At 33.6% G+C, this 13,230-nt stretch overlaps 1 protein-coding gene across 1 annotated transcript; it reads right to left on the minus strand.

Moving 5' to 3' along the window:
- Positions 1-10,131: 10,131 nt before the first annotated feature.
- LOC149248232 (serine/threonine-protein kinase AFC2-like) lies at positions 10,132-12,380 on the minus strand. The gene is made up of 4 exons (XM_089448380.1): positions 12,356-12,380; positions 12,113-12,266; positions 11,909-11,958; positions 10,132-10,298 (listed from the first exon to the last, which is right to left on the minus strand). The coding sequence occupies exons 1-4, from the start codon at positions 12,363-12,365 to the stop codon at positions 10,132-10,134; spliced, it is 381 nt and encodes a 126-aa protein (XP_089304506.1). The 5' UTR covers positions 12,366-12,380.
- Positions 12,381-13,230: the final 850 nt, after the last annotated feature.

Raw genomic sequence — 13,230 nt, forward strand, 5'->3', positions numbered from 1 at the left:
CAACCATATTTATAATTATCTCTATTAATTTCTTAATAGATTTTCATTCTTAATTTCTCTCATTTTTCCCCAACTTTCATTATTACATAGATTTCTCAAATTATCTTATAGCATTACAAAACATTATATTATTTAGACAATATTCATGATCACAAGGTGGAGTTAATCTTTAATACTCTCCCTTAACAAGTATTTGTGATCTCAATATCTAAGCTTCATTATCTAATTTAATTGGCCCTTTCTTCATCTTCGTCCTTTGTCTTTTGATATTATTTATTCTTCATCCTCAATCTTTAATTTTTATCTTCTACTTGTGACACATAAACATTTTGTTTGTTGAAACCCATATAAAAAAGGTGACTATCCACTAGAATGCATGGGTCGCTAGTCGTTGTATTAGTTGGTTCTCAAGGAAGCCTTTTCTTGTACATTGTACAACATATCTTCATACTTGTACATTTTACTTCCCTACATATTTATCCATCATCATCTTTGGGCTTTATTTGGACTATCAATAACCACATCCAAATTTTATTGGATGACCCATAACCACATTTTGGGTTTTCTTAGATAACACTCAACCATTACACCTATGGGTTTTTGTGGATGACCCTTAACCATCACACCTATGGGTTTTGTGTGGATGACCCTCAACCATTACATTCTTTGGATTTTTTTGGATTAATACTCTCAACCATCACTTTCTTAAGTGGTTTCTACTTGTCACAAGTAATACATCACATCAAGCGGTTTCTACCTAACAATGAACACTCCTATCTCATGCCAAGTGGTTTTGAATTACCACAAGCCTTGCACAAGAAAAGAGGATTGTAGAGAACCATGAACTTTTCAACATAATGAATTATGGGATATGCATGCTTGTTATATAGTAATTTTTCACAATCCCCATCTCATAGCCTGAGCTGTCAAACTTTTCCCAAATTGTTGCAAAGTGAAAAAAGTTGTTAGTGTAGTCACCATGAAACACATACAGAAAAATCCCTTAAGAATGGAAGAAGAACTACCCTGAGAGAATTCTGGAGAAATTTTCCTGAAACCCTAGTTTTCAGGATCAGCGTGCTTTGCACTACTATTAGCCTATGTTGATGATCTATTTTAGCATATTGACCTAGCGCTATGATTGTGGATTTCGATATGAAAACCCGCATTGAACCTCTTTTGGTTGTCTTTCCTAAAGTGGAGGAGAAGCTTTGCCTGCTAGAATCTTCGAGAACAACGAGCTGGATGTTGTTGGATAGGGATATGGTTGAGCTCTCCCATTTTTAGTCATTGATCCTACCTTTAGGGATATTCCCCTTGATATGTGTACCTTCCTCCCTCTTTTATGGATCCCTAATTCCCTCTCCCTTCCTATAAATCAAGTCCCTTCCATCCCCAAATGGTTGGCCATTTCTTGCCTACATTCCTATGTTGAAATTATGCCTAAATGTTGCCCATCTAACTAAGGAGGAGTGCTTGAATGGTCTTTGCTTGGACTTGGAAATCCACTACAAAGGAGGTCTCCAACATCAAGGCAATGGTTTTATGCTTTCCCTTTTCATTCATTAATATATGCATCTGGTGTTTACTTTCCATAAATTTCTAAATATTTATTCATTTAGCATGATACTCCTTGATCTGTCATGTAGTTTATGTTTGAATTATACTATGTATGCTCTTGTATCTCTTGTTGTCTTTTGATCTCTCTTGCAGGTATTCAGACACAAGGAATAGCGAGGAGCAAGCCTGGAAGCTAAGGGATCGAGATCATCATCAAAGGTTGAGTGCTTAACATTAGAGTGAGGTAGGTTTCTCTCTCTCACTTTGCATTTTTCAACATAAACTAGGAAAGCTTGCATTAGTTTGTCTGATTTGTTGCTAGATCCTCTCATAGGACTAGAGAGATCACTTTCATTTGCAGAAGGGATTTATCTTCACAACAGTTCCTCATCAAGACTTACATCATCATTTGACTCAAAAACATACAATTTCAAATTTTAATCTAACGCTAATATGACCAAGACCAGTGTCTTTTCATCATAAAAAATAATTATTCAAGGACCATTAAACTTCGTAGGGATTCTTTTCATGGATTCATTACATTTGCATCTTATTTTTTGAACACATGATACTAATTATTCATAGCTTACTTCTTCTTCCTACATTTCCATTGTCTTCATTTTGCTTTTGCTTCATTCCTCATCTCCCATTTCCTGCATTTCTCTTTTACTATTTTGTTCTAGGTGGGTGAAAACTAATAATGGTCTTTGGTGATGCATTAGCAGGAATAAAAACTTGGAAAAAAAATTTGTTAACTTGTAGGAATGATTAAGGGTACATACACAATGAATTTGAAGATGATTTGAAAAGACAAATGAATTAGCTTTCCGAATATCTAACTTTTATTTATACAAATTGTGTTTAACTATGTGAATTTTGAGTTTTCCTATCATTAGTATGTTATTTTCATTCAAAATATAATGCATATGTTTTAACTGTGCAACCTTTGAATACTTAAATGATGGAATACTACTACAAAAATTTGTAGTGAGAACAGAGTGTTTTTGTGCAAAATTATTTTTTCAAAATTTATAATCTTAATTTTTTATTATTCCATAAATTATGAAAGTCATCCTATGCTTTAAATTACAAGGTATTTCATTAGTGCAACCTAAAAGAGTCTTAACATTATCAAACAATCCTTTTTTTTTTAGGTTGTAGGCCTTAATGTTCTCTAGTGCACCATATAATTTTTTTTCCGAATGGTTAAGGTACAAAAACGTTATAGGGAAAAGGGATGAGGGGTGTATTTTAAGAGCTTGACATATGCCAAGTCGAAAATATATTAAAAATAGTAAACATTGTTATTCTTTTTTAATTATATATTTAGAATCTGCAAAGCCAACTCCATATGTGTCTATAGTTTCATGAACAACGGATTTGGCTTGCCTATAGAAGAATAATGTCAAAGAAGATGTGTGTGTGCATTTTGAAAAAAAATGATGTTTTCATGTATTTGCAACCCAAACCATAAGATTTGTGATATTGAACTTATATAAGAAGAAACCAACATGATCACACACCTAACTTTCCCACTAAAAAGAAATTTAAATTCAAAAAGAAGTGTGCATGCACTTGCATTCCTAGCAACAGGAATGTGCATGCATTCTTGGCACTAAAAATGCATGTGTTCCTAGCAGTAGGAAAGCATGCACATTCCTTCCACTAGGAATTCGTGTGCATTCCTAGCTACAAGAATGCATGTGCATTCCTACTAATAGGAACGTGTGCACATTTCCCCTACTAGTAACTTTAACACATGGAAAATGGTTGAGGTGGGATTGAGAGAGAGAGAGAATGAGTGGGTTAGTGAAGTTCAAAGAAGGGGATAGTGAGAGAGTGATTGAGTGAAGTTTGAAAAGTGGGAGAGATATGGAAAGAGGATGGGCGAGGGAGAGAGAGGAAGAGTGGGAGGGAGAAAGAGTTTTAGAAGACACGGGGAGGAAGAGAGAGACAAAGTTAGAGGGTACCTGTATCTACTTCTTGATGCACTAAAACTTAACGGCTGTCCATTGGTTTTTCAAAGAAATTACATAGGTACCTTGAAAAAACGTGGCTCCCAGTTTCTTGGGTAAAATTTCTTCTGATAATCTGATGAATACGTTGTCGTTGAATATTTGACGCCACTATGTTGGATATCCTCATCAAAATCAATCATTTTTTTGACACATAATCGGATATCCAACAAACAATTTCGTCGAATTTCTGATAGTGGAAGTTAGATTCTCCAATAGATATTGGTTTGTTGGATATCCAAAGAACCTATAGTTATTAAAAAAAATTAATAGTTCATAGACAAGAGTAAATATAATTTACAATTAGATACCATAATTATTATTTTACAGTGTCTATCAACAATTTCTTCTGAATGAATAATTTCTTCAATCCCCGTGGGACAGATCCATCTCCATATTGGAACATAAGCATCCAAAATTTTTCTCAATCGAGAAATATCCCATTTACCTTGTTTTTTGTTTTTTATTTGAATGCACTAGTAGGATGTTCCATTTGCATGCAAGAAGTCCAATACATAATCCTTAAAATTCTTGCTCACAAATCCATCTTCTGAATGAACATAGTGTTATGTATTTAGATCAAAAATAGGACAGAAACATAAGTTAGATCAATGACTAGAAAATAAGCCACTTCGAGGGGGAAACATCCCTTTACATCATTTAAATGAAAAATTCTTGGAATATTCAAATGGCGAGACCTCCTTGGTATATAGGGGTCTAAAGGGTTAAAATACAATTAGGGCCTACATAACAATAATAATATAAGGGCTCAACAATAACAATATGAGGGCCACACTAGTATTATAGAGACCTAACATGCCCCTCTCCTTTAAAAAAGTGTTTTTCTCAATGCTTGAGTAGTTTTGGATTCTTCTATATGAAATACTCATCATCCCATGTGGAATATTTAGCAGGTAAGTTCTTCCACTTAATGATATACCCTGAAATTGATTGATTTCGTAGTTGTTGGATTATTGCATCTATTATTGCTTCAAGCTCCAATATAATTTTCCTTCCTCGTCAAGTTCTAGAAATACAATTTGAACTGGGATCTTGTCACCTATAACTTTATTTAAGCATGAAACATTGAAAACCAGGTATACCTGTGAAGATGCAGAAAACCCAAATTTGTATGCCATAGTACCAATCTTTTGCAACACCTTGTAATGGCCTTAGTAATTGGGTGATAATTTAGTATCCTTCTTAGCTTGATTAGGAGAGTTTTGTTTGCATGGTTGTAGTCGTAAAAATACCCAATTTCCCACATCAAAACTTCTTTCACTATGATGTTAATTTGCATGTTTTTTCATTCGATTCTACACCAGAGTCAGGTTATCCTTTAATAGTTGGAGAACTTATTGTTGATTCTTAATGTGATCTTCCACTGCTTTAACCTTATAATTGTATCTTAAAGGAAATGTGATGGACGGTGGATGATATTCATAAAGTGCCATAAATGGTGTCATTTTTATTGCGGTATGGAAGGCAGTGTTATACCACCATTCTACTAGAGGTAACCACTTGACCCATTGTGTTTGTTTATCATATACAAAGCAACGAAAATATATCCTTCCAAACATTTATTCACTATCTCAGTTTTCCCATCAGATTGAGGATGATAAGAAAAGCTCTGAGTTAATTGAGTACCAAGACAAGAAAATAATTTTGCCCAAAAATTTCCAGTGAAAATGGGATCTCTATCGCTTACAATAATATTTGGGTTTCAAAGTATATTTTGAATTGTTTCCACAAATGTGATAGCAACTGTATTGGCTTTGAAAGAATGAGATAGTGCACAAAAGTGTGCATACTTGGTAAGTCTATCAATTACCACCATGATGTTCCTTTGGACTTGGACAAATTTGTGATAAAATCCATTGAGACCTCCTCCCAACACTAACTCGGGATGACTAATGGTTTTAAAATATCTAGGGACTTAATTGTCTCAACTTTATTTTGTATGCAAACCAAACATTCTACCACAAAATTTTCAATATCATATTTAAGGTCATCAAAAAAAAAAAAAAAAAACATTCTACCACAAAATTTTCAATATCATATTTAAGGTCATCAGAAAAAAAAAAAATAAAAAAAAAAATAATAAAATAATAAAAAAAAATCCTTCTTAACCTTGTCGTAATGTTTTAAAAATGCTATGAAACCAACTCACAAAAAGATAGAAAAGATAGATGAACGCCTTAGAATTCAGCCAATTCGAGGGGGCAAACTCCTTTACATTACACAAATGAACAATTCTTCGATGATACAAATGACAAGACCTCCTTTCTATATATAGGAGTCTAAGGATTCATAATATAATTAGAGCCGACATAACAATAATAATGTAAGGGCACAATAATAACAATATGGGGACTACATGGGTACAACAATATAATAAGGGGGTTGTACTAATAACAATAAGGGGTTACACTAGTAGTATAGAGGCCTAACATGCCCCTCTCCTTAAAAAAGTGTTGTCCTCAATGCTTGAGTAATTCTTGATGCTTCTATATAAAATTCTTGTCCTCCCATGTGGAATCTTTAGCGGTTAAATTCTTCCACTTGATGTGATACTCTAAAATTGATCGATTTCGTAGATGTCGGGTTCTTGTTTCTATGATTGCTCCAGGTTCCAATATGATTTTTCCTTCCTCTTCAAGTTCTAGCAATATTTTTTGAATTAGGATCTTCTGCAACTTTTTAATGAGTGGCCACACTTCTTCATCCTTCTTCCATTCATCCCTTGCTTCGTTTATCCAATCTGGTTGGATAATAGAAATAGCACAAAACAATGCTTCCACATCCTCATCCTTTCTTGAGAGTGCATCTGCAATAAAAATTTTCTTCCCTTTTCTGTAGATGATGTCAAAGTCATAACCCAAGATATTTTTGAACCATTTTTCTATTCTTCTAAAGATAATTTTTGTTCTAAAAAGTATTTAAGACTATCATGATCCATTTTTACCTTGAAGTGTATTCCCATTGGGTAAGGTCAAAGTTTCTTAAGTGCATGTAGTATTGCCAACATTTCCTTCTCATAAATAGCTTGCTTGAGATGTAGTCGTAGAAATACCCAATCACTTACATAAAAACTTTTTCACTGCGATGTTAGTCTACCTATTGTTTCATTTGATTCTACACCAAAGTGGCATTATCCTTTATAAGTTGGAGAACTTTTTGTTGAGGCTTGATGTGATCTTTCACTACTTGAACCTTTTTCTTCTTGATATGTCCTTCTATCTTGAGAGTTTGAGGAGTGGTAATTTCTTCCAATGCTTTACAAGATATGGTCAGATTCATTTCTTGATGCTCGATGTGATCTTTCACTTCTTGAACATTTTTCTTCTTGATATGTCCTTATATCTTGATAGTTTTAGGAGTGGTAATTCCGGCCAATGCATTACAAGATATGGTTGGGTTCATTTCTTATTTCTCGATGTGATCTTTCACTTCTTGAACCTTTTTCTTCTTGATATGTCCTTCTATCTTGAGAGTTTGAGGAGTGGTAATTCTTTCCAATGCTTTACAAGATATGTTCAGATTCATTTCTTCTTTATTTGGGGTTGGTTTCTGGTGTATATCCTCTTCTTTTGATGTTTCTTGACCCTTTTCTTCCTCCTCTTCATAATCTATGTAAAATAATTTCTTCTTAGCACACTTATGACCTTTAGTGCATTTGCTATCAAAATTGTAACAAAGCCCTTTTTCTCTTTTTTCTTCCAATTGTTTTGGTGTAAACCTTGTAGGTTGTGGAAGTCTAGGAGAAAAAACACTTCCATAATTATAGTCTTGAGTGGTGGGATTCCTTGTTTCCATAATTTCACTTTCAATTTTTCTTGCCCACCTGAATGCCTTCTCCAATGAATCAGGTTCCCAAAGGCAAACCTCATGTTGAATGTTATCCTTTAAAGTACCTATGAAGACATCAATCCTTTGCTTCTATGGAATATCATTTACCCTTATATTCAATTTTTGAAAGTCTTTAATGTGCTCTGCCATTGAACACTTTTGTTTGGGATTTATAAATTGGCTAAAGAAGGTGTTTCTCTTTGTATCCTCATAATGTGCTATCATTTCCTTCGTGAAAAATGACCACGTAACAAGTGGTTTACGATAACAAAGCCCTCTAAACCATTAAACTTGATCTGGTTCTAAACATGAAAATGCAATACGTACCTTTTGTAACAATTGCACCTCATGTAGATCAAAATATTGCTCCATCTGTAGTATCTAATTTACCGGATCCTTGCGATCAAACTTCCTCATATCGCCTTTTCTTGATTTTAGGAGCTCGATCTTGAAACAACTGTAACTCTGTAATTTTGGATCTTCCAGTTTTGAAATGGTGACGTGAAGTAGCTCTCTGAGTCCTCTTTCTAATGCCACCAGTCTGATCGAAATTGGATTCTCCAAGAAACATTTATGCACAATCTCCCAGGATGACCTGATTATATACCTTTTGAGAAGAGTGAACTTGTATGAAGTGCCATGTGTCACTGTTTTGACCTTCAGATCTAAAAAATATACACAGGAAACTAAAATATGTCATATTTCTATAACTTCTTACGAAATTTCAATCTGATGCTCATAGAAACAGTTATGACGTTTTCCCCAGTTCACCTATTTAGAATGTAATTTGGGAGTCTCTAAAAACCCTAAATTCCTCAAATCATATCTCCGCAAAGGTAGTGAGACAAGATCTAAAATTTGGACCCAAAGTTCAAAATGATTTCATCTCAAATGGATTTTTTTATAGCTTCTAAAACATCGTAAAAAAAAGGTTATAGTGAAAATTCCACGGTGACCTATTTGGAGCAGTGAAACCCTAGAATCCAAAGCTCTAATGCCAAATGTTATGAAACCATCTCACAAAAATATAGAAAAGATAGATGAACACCTTAGAATTCAGCCTCTTCGAGGGGGAAACCTCCTTTACATTACACAAATGAACAATTCTTCGATGATACAAATGACATAACCTCCTTTCTATATATAGGCGTCTAAGGGGTCATAATATAATCAGAGCTGACATAACAATAATAATGTAAGGGCACAATAATAACAATAGTGGGCTTCTATGGGGCACTATAATAACAATATGGGGACTACATGGGCACAACAATATAATAAGGGGTTGTACTAATAACAATAAGGGGTTAGACTAGTAGTATAGTAACCTAACAAAAAATCTTGAGTGCCTTCCTATATCAAAGGTGTGCAATTACAAAAGAACCATTTATTTGAGTTGGGAGTTCTTACATAGATATAAGTGATATGTGTACCATAGTGAATCATTTTTCCAGATGAATGTATCAGATGCACTGTTATCTTGCTACAACTTTTGAATGATGTTCCACACCTCTTTTTCATTCTTCCATTCATCCCCTTGCTTTAGTTATCCAATTAGGTTGGATAATAAAAAAGAAATAAATAAATGCTTTCGCATCCTCATTCCTTCTTAAGAGTGCATCTATAACAACATTTTGCTTCCCTTTTTAGTAGATTATTTCAAAATCATAACCCAACATCTTTGTGACCCATTTTTATGATCTTCTAAAAATAATTTTTGTTCCAAGAAGTATTTAATACTATAATGATATGTTTTTACCTTGAGGTGTCTTCCCATTAGGTAAGGGCGGAATTGCTTCAAGGCATGTAGCATCGCCAACATTTCCTTCTCATAAATAGGTTTGTGTAAATACTTTCCCCTGATTGGACGACTTTCAAAAGCAATGGCTCTTCCTTCAAACCTTCCATGTCTACTTTTAAACCATTCATTATCGCTTTCAGTTCATCTTTGGTTTCTCTTTATTGCACTTGGTCCTGTAATTTTGATATATCATGTTGCATTTCTTCCTTTTCTTCTTCATGCATCATAGTAGAGCTCTGATACCAAATGTTATGTATCAAGATAAAAAATAGCACATAAACATAAGAAAAGATAGATCAACAACTAGATAATATGCCACTTCAAGACGGAAACCTCCCTTACATCAAATAAATGAACAATTCTTGGACGATTCAAATGAAAATGCCTCCTTGGTATATATAGGAGTCTAAAGGGTCAAAATATAATTAGGGCCTACATAACAATAATAATGTAAGGGTTCAACAATAACAATAGTGGGCTTCTAAGGGGAACAACAATAGCAATATGGGGGCTACACTATTATTATAGGGACCTAACACATAACCACCCCAAAAAATTTCCCAAGTCGGTACATAACACCTCCATTTCTACCTCAACTAGGGACCATTGCACTAGAGACCATCAAAGCTGATAGCCAACTAATATTTGTCACATGCAGAGAGAGCCCCCGAAACCTTATCTTGTTATGGGTTATCATTAAAAATAACATTAACACTCTAACAAGTTGGATGAAACATTGGCATTCTCGACTTGCATGCATGCATGTCTTAACATGTGTGACTCTTTCAAGAATGGATGTCTTCAATTTTTCCCGCTTCAAAAGTCTAGGGATGGATGATGCCTGATAGTTGAGACCAATGAAGTTGATAACAATCCAACATTGTCACATCCAGAAAATCATAATTCTCATGATTTGTATGCACCATATCTATGAAATTTAGAACCCTCTAAGAAAAATGGATGACTCAAACTTTTTGAAGCTTTCAAATGTTCCAAAGTCTCAAATTTGATGAGTCCTTGCAACAAGTCTATAAGTAGACCAATTGAATTGTCAACATGCTCCATGACCAAATTTTGCAAAAAAGATAGATTTAAACCAAAAGGGTTAACCATCCCAAGACAAATGTGAATATCATGAGACCAATCTCTGATGTGTAGGAACAACAAATAAAATAGTTGAACATACTCTCAGTAGGCACAAGTTCCTAACTGCTCAGATACTCTCTCTAAAAAATGCTCCTTTTGGCTAATCCAACCTTTTTCCATGCCTAAAATATTTTGCACTTTTGCAACTATTTATAGGATGATATTGAATGTTATGGTTTAGTTTTAGCACTGGCCCTTCATAACACATGAAAAACTTATTGAGGAACTATTTGACTAAAAAAATGTCAAGATCTCACTCTACTTTCTTTATCATACAACGTGGAAATGAGCCCAATATCCTTTCCATCATGCCAATATGTTTTAAATTCTAATGGGTTTGAAATAATGTCCTCCCTTACATGTTTAATATACAACTATGATAAATATATTTCTAATATTTCTAATTTACAATAGGTTAAATATCATTCCCTGTATGTTCAATATACAACTATGATAAATATATTTCTAATTTACAATAAATAAATACCATCCACACAAAATGTTTATGTTATGGTAAATTACCAAAGAAAGGTCCACATGTATGCATCCTACACTCCAAATATCATAGGGGTAGCCCATCCAAGTCCTATTAAAAAATAACAATGCAATTGGATATATTAAAAAATAACAATGCAATTGGATATATGTTTAATTTAATGGCTCATTTAAACAATGGAAAACCTTTTAATCCACTTATTTCACTCAAGTGGCTAATCCTATTGGGACATTTTTCCATGTTTACCCAATATCACTTCAGGAGCTTGATAATGTCTCGTAGAGATCATTGATGTATGACCTTGACCTTCAAAAGTGGTACTTCAAAAATCAATTAACTTTATCACACTTGGCTTTGGCAATCGATTTCATATTTCTTGTAATGACCTCTCCAAACCCTTTTAAAACAAATACTAATCAGATTTTAACGCTGGGAATGTATGAGAATATACCATTAAAGACAGAGAGAAACCAGAGAATAAAGAAAGAATTTGTTAAAAATACAATCAAAATTGTTAACCTAGAAAAAGTTGTTTCTCTTGTCACTGAACTACCTTATTTGGAATCTTCACAATGTCTGAAGAAACAAAAAATTATATTTTCTAGCTTTAAATTTGTGTGAACGAGCTTCAATTCATGCATATCTGCCCATCCAAATTGTTATTAAACGCAAATGAATATTCGTTCTAATGGATAGACAATTTATCAGGACGTAATTAGTAATAATATTATATATATGCAACTCTAATATGATAATATTAGAAATAAGCCAATGAAAATATCTAATAAAGGCATAATTCAAATAAATAAAGGGAAAAAAAGTTTTGTTCACACATGCTACCGGCTAGACAGTTATCTGCCAACCTCCTGAGCAATTTCAATGGGAAATGGTCGTATAAGCTTGGCCCAAGTTTTTAAGGTCATTTGCATTCATCAACCACCTTAAAACTCCTATAGAAAAAACAAAAAGAAGATCTTTCAAAATGCCATATTTACATTCACTAAATAAAAATAAAAATAATGAAGTTTTGTTGATGACTCACAATACACGTGTGATTCCTATAGTCAAACCAGTCATGCATTTGCACACAACTGTATCAAACAAACCATGCACATCAACCCACCATTGAGAAACTGTAACTCAAGGAGTCTAAAAAAAATAATCACTCTGAAGGGAAATATCTATTAAAAAATGTGGATTGATTAACAAAATGGCACATCATGACATATATTAATTCTTTCCTACCGTGTACCAGTTCTATCATACTTGGAAACTTCACGCAACACATCAATTTCAATCATTGTTGCCTCTTGGTACTTTTGTAGGCCTCGAACGATTTTAATAGCTACAAGGTCCTTTGATTTTCGGTCCCAACATTCTAAAACTTGGCCAAATGTCCCTATAAACGTTGACCATATTCCAATCAAATAAATTCATTGGACAAATCTAAGAAAATACTAAGAGACCTTATATTTCCAATATTCTTACCTTCACCCATTTTACTGAGAATTTATCTATAAAATAGATAGCAAAAGAGATTGTCCAAATTAGCGGGATAAATTTAGGGGCAAGGGCTATTATATAAAAAAAAGTAGGCAAAGCCCATCCAAAATAAAATTACCAACCATATTGACACATGGGTCAAATTCTCTCCAAGTTCAAAGATGTAATGACCATCCTTTTCATCATTACGCCATCGAGGGGAGGCATTATGGGATGATCTTTCTTTGAATTTCATGGTTAGAGATTAAAGCTTACCATATTAGGAGGAGATTGCACCTATGTGAATATTGAATAAAATTGGAGACAAAAAAATAAAGAATTACCAAAGGAAGATGTTGAGTTATAATCAAAAGGAAAATAAAGTAATAAATGAGAGAAAAATTGGTAAGAAATATTTACAAATGGTACATATATGCTAAAAAGAATTTAATTCCCAGTATATCTCAAAAATTTCTAAAATGCAGAAGATAAACTCAAAAAAGTAAGTTACTTGTGCTTCTGCCAAGCAAATAAGACTCATAATAGAATCCATTCATGTTGTTGCCTCAAAGTGCCCTTCCTAGAGGAAGCCTAGGTTCTAGAGGTGGAAGTACATCTTGGGATCTTCTCCAATTGTTGTTCGACTGATTTATCTATCACTTAAAGAATCGACAAAATAATAAAATAAATTAACAAACATTTTTATGATTAAATAATAATGAAAAAGACTTGAGTGCACAAATATCTGAATGGGCTCCTCTTGGTTTCAAGAATAATTTATTAGAGTAATCTTATCTTGGAGAAAACCTCCCTTGATTTGACTGAAAAACAATGAAATCGACATTGACTTTGTTGTTTCTCTGTTGGATCAAGGGAAGTTT

Source organism: Pinus tabuliformis, chromosome 7, assembly GCF_031772625.1.
Source record: "Pinus tabuliformis cultivar Carrire ecotype Pingquan chromosome 7, CPIR1, whole genome shotgun sequence".
NCBI classification, from domain to species: domain Eukaryota; kingdom Viridiplantae; phylum Streptophyta; class Pinopsida; order Pinales; family Pinaceae; genus Pinus; species Pinus tabuliformis.